Source organism: Lissotriton helveticus, chromosome 6 (genome assembly GCF_964261635.1).
Source record: "Lissotriton helveticus chromosome 6, aLisHel1.1, whole genome shotgun sequence".
Classification (NCBI taxonomy): domain Eukaryota; kingdom Metazoa; phylum Chordata; class Amphibia; order Caudata; family Salamandridae; genus Lissotriton; species Lissotriton helveticus.
In genome coordinates this window covers 156,048,656-156,063,642 of record NC_136067.1, presented here as the reverse complement: position 1 = coordinate 156,063,642, position 14,987 = coordinate 156,048,656, and the positions used below count along the sequence as shown (strand labels likewise).

The 14,987-nt window shown below is 43.5% G+C and overlaps 1 protein-coding gene across 2 annotated transcripts in view; it reads left to right on the top strand.

The window, feature by feature from the left end:
• ENAH (ENAH actin regulator) overlaps positions 1-14,987 on the top strand; it is a 681,857-nt gene that overhangs the window by 419,089 nt on the left and 247,781 nt on the right. For both annotated transcript variants that reach the window (XM_078647528.1, XM_078647526.1), the window contains exon 4: positions 5,042-5,126. In XM_078647528.1, the coding sequence (XP_078503654.1) occupies positions 5,042-5,126 (85 nt within the window). The remainder of the gene's footprint in view (positions 1-5,041; positions 5,127-14,987) is intronic.

The following is a 14,987-nucleotide window of genomic DNA, read 5'->3' as shown; positions in this document are numbered from 1 at the left end:
ATGGTATGATGGTAGACTCAACGAAGATAGACGTGCGATGCGCATGGCAGAGCGCACGTGGAGATCTGACCCCTCAGCACTGCACCTTAAAACGCTTAAGAATAAGAGAAACGCCTACTTCAGAAAAATCAAACGCTCGAAATCCGTCTTCTTTAGCCAACAGCTGGACCAAGCAAAAAACCGACCAAGAAAACTGTTAGTTAGTCAATTCCCAAACCAAGACGCAACCTCTACAACCTAACAGCTCAACAAATGATATTCCAAGCTGTGAAGACTTCTCTGCTTTCTTCAAGCAAAAGACCGACAATATAAGAAGTGATCTCCTCAAGGATGTAAGTCGATACTCCTGCTCCATCTCCATAACTAACACTCAACTTAAAAACAACGCTGCATGGACATCCTTCTACACCTATTCTGAAGAATCAATTCACAAACTGCTAGGCACCTTGAAGCCCGCTAATCACCTCACAGACCCCCTGCCTGCCAATGCTGTCAAAGCCCTCACCCCCCTGCTCCTCCCACTCTGGACTAAAATTATCAACGGCTCCCTTCAACAAGGACTCATCCCAGACTCCCTCAAGATAGGGCCAGTCACGCCTATACTCAAGAAATCCTCAGCGGACCCGGCCGATCTAAACAATTACCGCCCTATCACCAATATCCCCACTCTGGCCAAATTTCTAGAAAAATGCGTACAACTCCAATTGACAAAACGCATTGATCAGTTTGACCTCCTCAACCCTCACCAATCAGGATTCAGAGCAAAACATAGCACGGAAACGGCTATGACACACATAATTGATGACGCACTCCAAATCCTTGATCACAAGGAGTCCTCCCTCCTCATCCTTCTTGATCTCTCCTCAGCATTTGATACGGTCAAACACGAGAATCTACTAGAGCTGTTAAATACCAGAATGGGCATATCCGGGACTGTTCTCAAATGGTTCACGTCCTTTCTACACAACCGATCTCAGAAGTTCAAGATCAACAACGCATTGTCCTCACCTGTGCCCGTAACACTAGGCGTCCCGCAAGGTTCCTCCCTATCCCCCACATTGTTCAACCTTGTCATGGAACCACTCACTACCTTGCTTCAAGCATCAAATGTACACTTCCATATGTACGCCGATGACACTCAACTCTACCTCAAGTTACAATCCCCGGAAGACATCAAAGTTCTGGACGCCACACTAAGAAACACCCAAGCATGGCTGGCCGATAATCACCTCAAACTAAATGCTCTGAAAACTGAGTTCCTTCTGATCTCACCTCCTGCGAAAAAGGCCATCACCCAAACCTGGCTCAATCATCTAACCGCACTCAATGTCCAGCCCACCATCGTGGACTCTGCGAAATCCCTTGGCATCACACTTGACTCCAATCTCAACATGCAGCAGCATATTAGCAAAGCAACTAAAGGAGCCAACTTCCAAATCAACACTCTGAGAAAACTTAAACCCTTCCTACCACCCAAGGACTTCCATATTGTTGTACAAGCCCTTGTCATTCCTCGCATAGATTACGGAATTGTGGCCCTCAGCGGGCTCCCCCTAACAACAACGGCACCACTAAGAGCCTCTCTGAATGCGGCCGCGAGACTCATCACTGGCTCAAGAAAACACTTGCATATATCCCCTGACTTAAAAGCCCTGAATTGGCTGCCTTTTGAAGCCAGAATTCAGCTGAAAATTGCCTGTATGACACACTCGGCCGTACACCACAAGTCACCCAACTACCTCACTCACAAGCGGACAATATCAGGAGGCTCAAGATCCAACAGAAGCACAAAAAAACCTCCTCCTGAAACCTCGTAGATTCCGGAAGGAAAAGACATACAAACGCTCCTTCTCAGGAATGGCACCTAGGATCTGGAATGCACTCCCGCCAGAAACTAGGCTTATCCCCTCCACTGTACTCTTCAAGAAAGAGGTAAAAGCCATCCTTATGGCTAAGTTCACCTGAACCCTACTGTTACCGGAACAATGACATTACACGGCTACTATATTACCGGCTACCTGAGTGTTTATCCGTGTTATACTCTTGTTTGATTGCTACTGGATCAAAGTCATTGCACGGATTCTATATTACTGCTTTCCAGACTGTTTATTAGGGTTTACACTATGATTTGATTGCTCTACTAACTTGCAATCCACTTACTACTGACTACTATACTGTTTTCAACAGTGTGTTTACTCACCCTCTGGGGGGCTATAATCTTATTCGATCGCTACTGGAGCAAAGACATTGCACGGCCTCTTTATTATTGGTTTCCTGATTGTTATTATTGTGTATACTCTTATGCGATTGCTACCCTACATTGTAACTCTCTCACTACCAAATATTATACTGTTTTCCAGAGTTTGTCTACCCTACCTCCTGTTTCTGTAAAGCGCTCTGATATCTGCAAAGATCTTGTCCGCGCTATATAAAACTTTAAAAATAAATAAATAACAGAGGGACCATCTTCCGATATGGGTATGGCGGAGATAGCAATGATCCTAAAGCCAGGGAAGGACCCCGCGCTATGTGCATCATAACGCCCCATTGCCTTACTAAATACTGACTTTAAAATCTACACCAAACTCTTGGCGAAGCGTCTGGACCCCTACATGCCGGGTCTCGTGGATCCGGACCAGGTTGGCTTCATTCGCAACCGGCAGGGGGCGGACAACGTGCGCAAAATCGCACATCTAGTGGGGAAAAGCGCACCACTGGGGGTTCCTGGCCTGCCTTCTGTCGCTGGACGCGGAGAAGTCGTTCGATCAGGTGGACTGGACTTTTCTGCGTGCGGTTCTATGTAAAATTGGGCTAGGTCAGAACATGATCACTCTGGTCATGGCACCATATCTTGCTCCACAGGCTAGGATTCGGATCAATGGACGGCTCACGGCACTGTTCACCATTCATAGGGGTACCAGGCAAGGGTGCCCCCTCTAACCTTTATTATTTGCCCTTGTGGTGGAACCCCTGGCAGAGTTGATTTGTCAGGTGCCTGACATACATGGTATCCCCATGGGCGGATGTGAAAATAAGGTGGCGTTTTTCGCAGACGATCTTAACCTTACCCTTACACGCCCCCAGGAGTCCCTCCCCAGCAATCCATACGGCGCTATGCTTCAAGATCAACCATGACCAGTCCTGGGCCCTCAACCTCACCATCCCGAAGGAAGAGATTCCCCTTCTGGAGAAACTTGTGCCGTACCAATGGGCCTCCCAGCACATTCGTTACCTCAACCTCCACCTCCAGGTGACTCCCTCTCTAGACACGTGGACACAAGTAAATTGGCGGGAATGTCGGATGACGATCCTCGAAGACTTACGGAGGTGGAGGCCCCTGGTATTGTCGTGGCTGGGCAGAATTAATGCCATCAAGATGTCGATTCTCCCCAAAATGTTATATCTATTCCAATGCCTCCCCACGCCCATACCGCTGAATTGTATACGAGGCCTCCAACACGACCTCACAAATTTTATTTGGGGTGGGAAGCAACCTCGGTTCTCGCAGAAGCTCCTGATGACGTTGCTAGATAGGGGGGGGGGGGGGCTGGCCTGCCCCAACCTCGTGGACTACTACTGGGCCTCACACCTCTATGTGGTGGAATGGGGGGTGACAGAGTGAGAAGGGATGGCTGCATATAGACCGGGCAGTAACGGGGCGAACCATCTGGGACGTTGCATGGCATCACCGGGCGGCACGACCTAAAGGTGCCTATATTGCAGTACCCACAAGAACGGTCCTGGACATATGGGATAAAGTAGCCATGTGCAGAGGCCTCACAACCTTTCCCTCACCACATACCCTGATAGAGGGGAATCCATCCTTCCCACCGGCCCATCACACGCGTTCCTTTGCCAAATGGACACAGAGGGACTGCAGGGTAATAACTGACCTGTTTGAGGGGGTATACTCAAGACCTTTGCTCAATGTAGGGAGGAGTTCCGGGTTCCCGTCGGTAGCAGGACTGAAATACGCCCAGCTGAGGCACTGGGTGGCCGAGGAGGACATGTATCAGGCGTCTGCACGCGCCTTCACCCCCTTCGAGCGGCTGGCCCGCTATCCTGTTGAATCGAAGGGGCTGATTTCCCGATTTACCAGATTTTGCAGCATCCAAAGACGCCTCCCTCTCACCCATATCCGCACCGATGGCAGTCAGTATCAGACACGGACATTACCCCCGCACAGTGGTGTAGACTATGGCAGGATATCCCCCAAAGTATATTGTAGCATCCCGCAGCGGGAAAATGCCTATAAACTCATGACTCAATGGTATTACACACCCCAACGCCTTCACAAGATGTTTCCTACATCCTCTCCTTTGTGCTGGAGGTGCCGGTCTGCATCGGGGGATCTTATTCATATTTGGTGGACATGCCCGTCGCTGGCCCTATTCTAGAAAGAGGTCCTTGGCCACATCGGGGGTATTGGGGTTCCCTTTGCCTGAGGTCACGAGCACAATCCTACTGGGCATTAAACCTGCTAGCCTGAAGGCGCTCGCATGGAGCGATTGGATCTTGACGCTCCAAATGTTAGGAGCGTCCAAGCAGCTTATAGCCCTGTAGCGAAACGCTGTGTACAATTTAGCTTCCAGCATAGATTCCGAACGATGTTAATCTATTGTCCATTCACGCGGCCGGCCCTGGATCATCGGGTTGTAGGCTTAACGCTGTGTATCAAATAGTCCTGTGGTATGTGTTTTCGTCAGAAAATAAAACCGATTTGAAATAAATTTCGAATTTGCTGATTGCCAGTTTTTGTCCTGTGTTTTTCAGTTTGAGAATATTGAAATTTTTTTTTATAAAAAGCTGGAGGCTGTCTCTGAAATTATCAAGTTGCCCCCTTTCATTTGGGTAAGCCAAGAATAGATCTGTAAAATCTTCTGTAGTACCTTCTTGGCTTTCTCTATCCCACACAGGAGATGACATGACGAGGATCTTCATCGCAGCATGCATTACACCATGACCAAAGTTTTAAATAAACTGTATTTTTTGCGTACATTTTGAGTTGGAATGTAATTTTAAAACCGTGCTTATTTTATAGGTCCAACGTTGTCACGACAAAATTCCCACATACCTGCTCAAGTACAAAATGGCCCATCTCAGGAAGACTTTGAAATTCAGAGAAGGTACGTGCATCCCTTTTCTCTTGTCAAACCGGTCCATTGTTTGTCATCAAAATGTTTGCTTTACCATACTGAACCGAGATTTGGTATACATGGCCTCCAAGTTCCACAAGGTTGAATGGTAACTGCTCGGCAGTGTGTACAACAGGAGTTGTACGAACATGGTTGAGCACATTGCCTGGGGCATGGGTATGTGCAGTGCAAGATGTTCCAGTTATACAACCCCAAGAACTGTCACAATTGAAAGTGTTTACATATTCTACTAGTTTAAGAACTAGGTAACATTACATTGTCTCCATCCCCTCCCAATTCCCCCTATCCCCTCAAAAAAATGACAATTGATAGACTAACTAAAACATGTTTTTTATGGAGTTATATTCTGTGGATTAAATGTATAATCAATCTCACAGGGGTAGTAAATGTAATTGGAGCCACAAAGACCTTTCTAGTCTACATTGAAGGGCACTATATTGATGTATATTGTAAATAACCTATACGCTTACCAATCCTACCCCTGATGGCCAACATGTATGAGGTGTTGCTCAATAGGATTGGTGTATAACCGGATTGCTTGTTCTCACCTAGGGCTGTCTAGTCTACCCTTGTCCATGTTTTTAGTAATGTTGTCCAAAGTGTTTACCCATCAAATGTTAGAATGGGTCGAGGCAATACACAAGCTCTTAGGTCCTTCTGAGGGAACATAGCAATTCTTTGTTCTTTTATGAGAACTAACGGTGGTTGTTTCTCCATGACTTCCCACCTAGGACACTTAAGCACATATCCGGCAGATCACTAAGCGAATGGGCAGTGCCCACCAGCGATAAGGTGGTACAATACTTCTTCAGTGCATGACTTGCCCAAAGGGTGGGGTTACCTAGAGGGTGAACAAAGGGTCTTGGAGCACTGAGTTTGCAGAACACCCTCTGTCTTTGCGCGATTTAGGCTGTATTGTCTTAAGAAATATCCCGTCCACCATATTACAAGCTCCATAGGATATAATGGAATTGTAATTTGGCGGACGGGATAACAGTCACGTTTGTGATGGAGTAACCCTGTTGCGAAGATCGTAATCGGGCCCCTAGTCCTTTCTCTTACTGGACATTAAGTACCGTCCTGCACTTTGGTTTCCCTATTGCAGGGCTCTGCAACAGGTTCATTGTGAACTACCAGTAGCTCGAAGGTTGCTTCACACATAGACAGCTGTAAATTGTTAAACCTAAAAGCAACTATCTGTGAAGGCAAAACTTTAAAGGTTATGGGTCAGTTCTTTGGAGGTGCGAAGCTGACTGTTCAGGACCCTGCAAACTACCCACACTCTCTCAAAAATGTTCTTTCTTATTCATTCTTCATTTCTCAATTGCTTCCTTTCTCAATTGCTTCCTTTCTTGTTTTCTTTCACGGTCTTGCTCTTTCGTTTTTTTTCTTCTTTTTCAGTCTTTTTCTTTTCTCCATTTGTTTAACACCCCCTTTCTTAATTTCTCGTTTTCTTTCTTTTAATTCTTCCTAGCTCTTTTTCTCCACTTCCTTCTTTTTCTACTTCTTTGCTTCTTTATTTTTGTCTTCTGATTTTCTTTTTCCTTTGGACTGCCCTTTTTCTCCTTGTATTCTATTTTCTTCTCCTGTTCTCACCTACTTTATTACTCTTCTGCTCGCTTTTTCCTTTATCGTTCATGTTTTTTCTTTGCTTCTTTATTTCTTCTTTTTATTTCTTTCGATCACTTTCGTTTTGTGCTTTTTCTCACTTAACCCCTTTCTTCAGCTCCCTTTTTTCACTCCTTTTGATCAGTTTTAAGTTTTTGTCCTACTTTCTTTTGTTACCTTATTTTTTCTTCCTGTGCTTTCATTGGTATCTTTTCACTCTTTCCTCTTTATTCTCCTTTCTTTCCCTTTCTTTTTCCCATTCTTTCTTACGTTCATTGTCTTTTTCTCTTCCTTTCCTTTTATATTTCACAATTTCTCTTTCTGTTTTTGTTTAGGCAGATAGCCTAAGAGTTTCGGGTACTGGCACTCAAAATGGGAACTGTCCTCCTATGTACAGTGAGATTCCAAGCCCCAAAGAGACCTTTACCCTGAGAGGTGATTCACAAACAAGAGCGTAGGGGAAAAACCTGATCCTTCTGAACTCCACAGCTAAACATTGAGATACAGATCATCAGCCATTAAATGAGACTATAGTACTTCAAAAGTAGTGGTTGCTACTTGTACTTTATGTATCCTTATTGAATCCATTTATTAGGCTGTAGCTCCGGGAGTTATTCAGTATTTAGAAGTAGCTCTCGCTACAGGAAATGTTGGTGATTCCTGTCCTATTGGTTTGTTTTGCAGGATGCTCTGCTCGGACTCCTTACACCCATTTGCACACTTCAATCCTTCCATCTCAAGCAACTCACTCTCGCACTAGTATGCTAACCCTGGCAAGCTTCAGACAGTCCCACCGAGTACCAGTCCTGTCTCTAGCTCATGAAGGTACTTTAACACACCCACCATGCCCAAGCCTAACACCCCATACCAACCTCCTGTTTCTATAGGACGACTATTAACTATCCCGCCCCAGCAGTGGTTAATTTGTCCGCCCTTTAGCTCCATAAGCACAGAAATAGGTCAGCATATACCATTTGTTTATTTTCATGTTCCACAAAATAAATGCAAGCAGAACTATTGCTTTTTCTCCTGGTTGGTATGCAAGCTACTATCCGACCAGGCTGTAATACAGCTGACGAGCGGGGTGCTGGCAGAGATTGTTGTAGGCTCCTAGTGGCTTTTGTGCTGGAAGGTAAAGCCTGCCTCCTAATTTTGGGGACCTGCACTTACTTTTTTCCCCAAACTAAGCATTGTACCCCCAATAGCTTCAACACAGCATTTCCACTTAATTTAATAAATTGGGACCCTGCACCCAGCTAACAGTTACCTTCCTGAAAAGTCACATCAAAAAGCTGGTCACTGTAGATACTCGTTCATTTGTGAATATAGTGAATGGTTCATTACATTTTGTGCAGGGTGTTCATATTTAGCCACTGTAAGAAATTGTGTTACTGGTTGAGCGGATCAAGCTGCATCCACAATTCTTCTCAGGGTGAAGTTACAAGCAAACCCTGAATTAACCTGTGATCATCCCTTGCGTAGCTTGGTTTATTGTGCAGCACTTCAAACAGTACGAATGGTGAAAACACCACAAAAGGAGCCCTCAACAGATTTAGAAAAATAGAGTAATTTTTAATAAATGAAACCAGACTGAAACAACAAAAGTCCAATATGCCAAACTGTAGATATTCAGTTTTAAAGATTATGTTCAAAATAGTGCAAAAAGGCACAAAGCGTCAACTGTGGATATCTGGACGCACCGGACCGGCAAAGGTCTCAAGTTCAGGCTGACCGCGATGGAGTATGGGCTGGCAACAGGGACTCAGGCCAACCTGAATAGAGTACCGTTGCCAACTTTTTAAATACACTACACCCTGTACTCTGGGCTGTCTAGGGCCTGCCTTAGGGCTGAAGGAAGGATTGGGCCTGGCAAAAGGTTTTTTTTTGGTCAAAATAGCAGTTAAAAACTGGCCCCTCAGGCTGCAATGGCAGGCCTAAGACCTGTTTACATGGCTACCTAGGTGGGTAGCGCAATAGGTGTTGCAGTTCCACTTGTAACATTTCATTTACAGACCCTGGTTAGTACCACTTTACTAAGCTCTTCTAAGTAAACTAAATATTTATTTTTAAAGATTTACATAGCACGAACAAGATCCGGAGGGATATCAGAGCGCTTTACAATAGGACGGAAGGAAGGACATAAATACACAATTGTCAACAAGTAGGGGTATTCCAGGACAATTGCACCATGGGGGATAATACAAAAAACCTGCTATAAACAGGCAATGAAGGGGGTCACAGTCTGCGGTAAAGAGGAGCAGTAACAAATGATGGTACAACGGACGTAGGAAACAGTGTCTTCAAGCAGATAGCCTAGCCCAATTAGGGTACGCATTTATTCATAAGGAATCATTTGGCTTCCAATTTGAACGCCGTAGTTGAGGAGATTCTGTGAACTTCCGGTGAAAGACAGTTCCATATCTTTGGGACCACAAAATATGCTGGTTGGGGATAAGCCAATGTTCCATGTTTTAAGGAGTGAGCACATGCACTTTGGCAATGTGTGCAGTGTCCTAAGGCCTGCAAAAACATAATAAGTACAAAATGGAGGAGGAATGCAAAATGTTTGGGGGAATACCACCATAAGGCTGACCGGTCTGACAGCCACCAATATTAAAACCATTTGTTTTGTAGTGTAGGAAACTTTGTATGACTAATTTAGCAGATAATTACACTTTGTTTTAGTATATTCACATATTTATTATACTGTGTCGAGGAATTCTCTTAATGTTTTAAATCACATTTGCAGACTTTAGAATGTAAAGAGAAAGTCCGGATTGATTAAATTACTGGGGAGTTTAGCATGCAGAAAAGTCAGAGCAGGGTGGTAGTTGAAAATTAGGTCTAAATGGGGTCATTATGGCACTGTATGAACGTGTGGGGTGCAGTTAAAAAGACTACAATAATTTAACACGCTTAATGCATTTAAATTGGTGAGTATTTAAGACTAGAAGACTGGAAGTTCAGGGTAGAGTATCAGATAATATACCTAGTTGAATAGCCCCTCTGTGTCTTGATGATCTCACTTCCTGGCTTCACATAACATAGTAATAAAGTATTGCCAACCTACCCTATCAGCCTTGGTGCTGAAGGATGAGAAGGAATCCTTAAAGCAAGCCATGTTTAAGGGAGCTACATGAAATTACTTGAAACTAGAATGCATGAATGTGTTTAGTCCTGGTCTACAGAGAAACCAGTTGTTGTGATCCCTTTTTACTTTTGATAGCTAGGTTTGTTATTTGTGTTTAGAACAGAAATTGAAGGTCATGCTTCCTGCTGCTCTTCGCACTCCTAGTTTAGAATGCACCAGATTTAAATTGTGAATCTCCTGAAAAATTATTCTGCTAGCCATGTTTTCTCGATTTTAAAGAATGAGTATCTTGTAGCCTTAGTACTAGAAGCGTAACCATACTGTGATTACCTCTGAGCTTAAAGCAACCCTATGATTACCTCTGAGCTTAAAACAACCCTGTCATCAGCACTGTATGATTTTTGTTCAGCACAAGATATTCATCATTATTTCAACTGGGATAATAAATTCTATTTTCTCAGCGAAATCTTTGAACACAACCTTTTTCTTGGAGTTGACGTTTGGTGTATCTATTTTATTTTCCTTAGGAAATCAATTTGAAATAAAATGTCACCCTGGGGCCTTTTGCTGCTTTTGTGTAAAAAAAGTACAAATAGGACTGTATGGTAACTTAATTTGGTGAATGATTTGATCCTTCTGTTGAGAAGGAAGGTAACTAAAGCAAAAGTATGACCATTGTACATTGCAAGTTGTTCTAGGTCTTAGCACAAGTGGCTTATTACATCAATACGCACTGGTCTGAGATAACTTCAAGCTTTGCTCTCATTGGATAAGCTGGTGAATTTTGGGTAGATATGATATAGGCATACATTTTGTTTGCTATAACATATATGATGTCCTGTTTATAAGTGGTTGTGTATACACACACAAAGCTGAATCTGGGTCAGCGATCCAGATACTTCCTCCCAAGATACACTGTGGAGTGTTCTGCTGTCTCCTCAATTTATCAGTTTGAGTACAGTTTTATTTATGCTGTTCAGCAGACCAGTACAGTAACTCTGTTAGGGAAGATCAGGTCAGGTGTCAATAGGGGAGTTTTTTGTTGCTTGACAGAGGAAAGCATTTTTTGGGGTAACTCTGGTTTTGACTAGCTATGGGTGGAGTAGCAAGGATTAATCATGAAGATCGAAAATAGGTTAGTGCTCCCGAGAGATCTGGAGTAAAGAACTCAAGATTTTGGAACAGTTTTTTAAATTTATTTCAAGTAATTTTCGACAGTAAAGTCATCTGATCTCCTACATGCCTTTACCCAAAACACACAGCCAGTGCTGAGGTGGCACCAGCATAGACTAGATGCTGAAGCATGCTTATCAGGTGCTTAACATACCTCAGGGATTGCATTTGTGTGTTGAAAAGTGGTGGGGAAGAGCTGAAACCTTGAGACCGGTCTGAACTAGCAGAGACCCATCCGGAACTAACTTGGAAACAAGGGTTTAAACTATTTGAGGGAGCAGTTCATTGACACAACTGCTGATTGGGTTGGGCTTGAGCAGTGGGCAAGAGTTTTGAATGCTACAAAGAGAAGCAGAAAATTTAAAACTGCTATTGCCATCCATCACGCTGAGCCAATGACAACAGCAGCACAAACTATTTTCTCTGCCATGGGACACCAAATATCGATTGCATGGGAACATGAATGAAGTTTGAGTCTACAAAGAATTGAAAGTAAATTGAATTCTGCTATGTTAGCTTGAAATCCCCAGTTAGGGATGCAGATCTTGCTGAGGTCTTTGGTCAGCCACCTATTCTTCGAACACTGCCTCTTTCTCCGTTCCTGATGTACAGCGGTCCTAGACTATGGTTGGGAGTTGATGGAGGAATTTGGTTAGGGAAGCGGGGTGCTTCTCTTTTACAAATCTAGTGGTGAAATGCTCTGTGGAATGCCTGAGTAGTTTGAATCTCATTCCTCCTTGGGAGGCCTACAATGTTGCAACTTCACCCATTTCCTGTTACATGTAATCTGTCCTAGCATGTTTTCCTTGGCGTAATTGTAATATGAACTTGGTTTTGATTAAAAATAGAGGTGCAATCAAAATCATTACGAACCCACATTTGTGAAGTTTATAGGCATGCAAGAACTTAAAAACCTTCTGTTACACTTGTCTGTTCAATGAGCTGGACTGTGAACAACCCCATAGATAAATTGAAGCAAATGGAATTAAACTCTGGGTAACCGAAGACATGTGCCTTTGACTCTGAATACTCATTTGCTGTTTGCCCCTTCCACCCCCCAATATGCCCTGAACTAGAGAGCAGCGGTAGTACAACAAGGTTTTGGCCAGGAGGAGGAAAGGTTTTATAATCTTAGTAATCCTTAATTGAATCTTCCTGAAGATCTAGGTGCTGTTCAGGCAAAGCAGCATGAGAGGCAAAAAGGGGATTTGGATTTGGATTTGGTGACCACTTCAGACTAATATATTGGTCTTGGGACGTGTCTGTGTTATCCGAGAAGCACTCTTTATTGTACTATCAGCGATGTGAAAATGTGAGACTATGTAAGTGCATTGTTGGGTGGTATGAGATTTAGATTTCCATTTCTTATCCTTCTGACTTCTTGTAAATGGAGTAGGCTGTGGTGAGAACCAGTTTATGGCTAATCATTGCGGAGTGATATCTTTTCAGAAGAACAATCTGTGTAGTAGTGGTATAATTGAGAGATCTTACTAGTGGCGAAGAGTTGTTTAAAAGTATGAAAAATGTTCCCATCACCAGTTGAAATCCCTTTTTTTTTTGATTTTTTTTTTTTTACATTTGGGTTTCCGGTGATCGAGGAAAAAGGATAGGTAAGTAATGTGGTACATCAGGATGATGGGCGACGGAGGTAGGTTAGGAAGCCGTTTACAATATGGCGGATTATGCATGTGCGGGCCATGAATCTCTTGGAGAATGTTGCTGAAAGGATGTTTGCTAAAGGTGGAGCCTATGAGGTTTGTGGTTCAAAACAGAGATAGAATCCAAAATTCTGGTACAAAGTTGAGGCCTCTCCCTGATAAGTGGTAGACTGTAGCACGAATAAAGACTGGTTTTTGTGCCAATGATTTGGGTGATATAGGAAATTGTTGTTAAATGATTGTGGTTTTGATTGAGCAGCTCAATAGATTATGGATAGACTTGCTACAATTAAATTAGGACAGCTTTAGGGTGATGGTCAGTAGCTGTTGAAGGGTGAATTGGGGCTGAAGAGTGTTTGGAGGCAGGGGTGGCACCTCTAATATGGCGGAGGAGCATCGCTCCACTGTGAGAGGCAGAAGAGGCAAACATAATAAAATGGTTTTATCATCAATTTATTTTTTATAATTTTTTTACCAAGCCATTGCCAGCAGAGGGTTGGGGCAGGCCGTTCTGGCCAGCAAGGAACTGGCATGGGATCACTGTGTGCCTGAGCGAGCGTCAAATCTGCCTGCTCATTCCAATCACAGCTCTGCTCTCATGCTGGTAAATAGTATTAGCATCTGGATTGGCCCCTGGGAGCCTGTGCAGTGTGCACCAGCGTCTGAGAGCACTGAGTCGTCAGTCGCAGAGGCAGTTAAGTCCTTTAATTTATTATTTTCCCTTCCTCCTTCTGCACCCGGAGTTTGGGTAACCTCACCACATTTATGTTGGAGTACCTACCAATGTTTGGAGGAGAGAATCTAATGTTCAGTGAGCCAAGCAGGAATGTTGTCCACTGAAGGCTATATCCGGTTTCTTGTTTTAGGGAGGGAGTTCAAGTTTTGTTACAATGGCAATCCATGCAAGGAAGTTAATGCTACCTCTACTCCATTTGGCTGGGTTTTCTCCCAACCACTACACAAGAGCGGGAGAGAGAGGAGTTAGATGGTGCTGTACCGGCCTCCCTAAATATCACATATTCTCTGTTTTCTGTATACATGTAAATCATGGAATGGCAAACTTTTTGAAAGGTGTCGACGACTTTTCAACCCTATATAGAATCCAAGGGTCTCATCGGGACTCGAAGATGCCGGGAAACCTGCAAGTGCCCAGAGAAAATGAAGGAACCCTTGGGTAAGCATACTCCATCTTATTAAGAAGCAGTCTTGCTGACCTGAAGAGCGGATAAAAAAATATTTGGGGCTCGACAAATACATTACGAAAAATGTAAATTACATGCCAGTGAATTAGTGATCTCCGCAAATCCACTCAATGTAAAAAACACATCTGGTGCATTTAGTTTGCCACCTGGCAGACAATATATCTTCACTTAAATCACAATATATCTTCACTTAAATCTATCAAGAGTACAAATCTTTCCACAGAGGAGCGGAAGGGAGTAACCTCCTCTAGTCCGAACTATAAGGGGTGAATACAGGGATGGAAAATGATGACCGATCAGTTATTCACACATTTGGTGCGAACTACAATCATTGCAGTTTTAGACGGAAGTCTGTATAACTTACTACTTCAAGGTGTAATTGCTGCCACTGAACCTTGCATCCTCCTGTCCCCGCCAATTACCAATACTCTAGGCAGCTGTTTTTTTAAAATGTTGGAGGATGGACTCTGGGTACGACTACCCATTCAGCATCTGGCGTAGGCCGCAAGTGACATAAGGACGTCATTGCTAATTTGTCAAGTAGATTTATGTGAATTTATGCCTTCCCTTTGTTGTGTAAACGCTTGATTCCCACGCTTCTGCGAACACATTTGTGTTCATATTTACTTAAAAACGAGCCCCACCCACAGCATGTCAAAGATGGGGGTCTCATTCTAGTCATGGGTGCCAAACAGCAAAACTTAGTCAAACTTTACCTATGAAACAGATTCCTGAGAATCATCATTTAGACCAGTTTTATATAGTCGACCTATAAACCCAGTATTCTTTCTCGAAGAGTCATTTAGACATGGTGGGAATATTGGAATATACCCGTGCCTAGATGACCCTGTCTGTATATTCCATCTCCATGAAATGGCTGGACATATGAACAGTAACTCTTCTACATTGGAAATTGTCCTGTGTTTGCTGACACAAATGCAAACTTTGAGTGGCCATGCCAATGTTTTTGAGGTTACGTGGACAGATTATCGGGTAGATCATGTCTGAATTGCAATTTGTATGCTTTCTGAGCTCCCAGACATCATGCAATCCAAACTGTAGTGATTTTGTTGGACTAGTCACAATACACATACTCTGG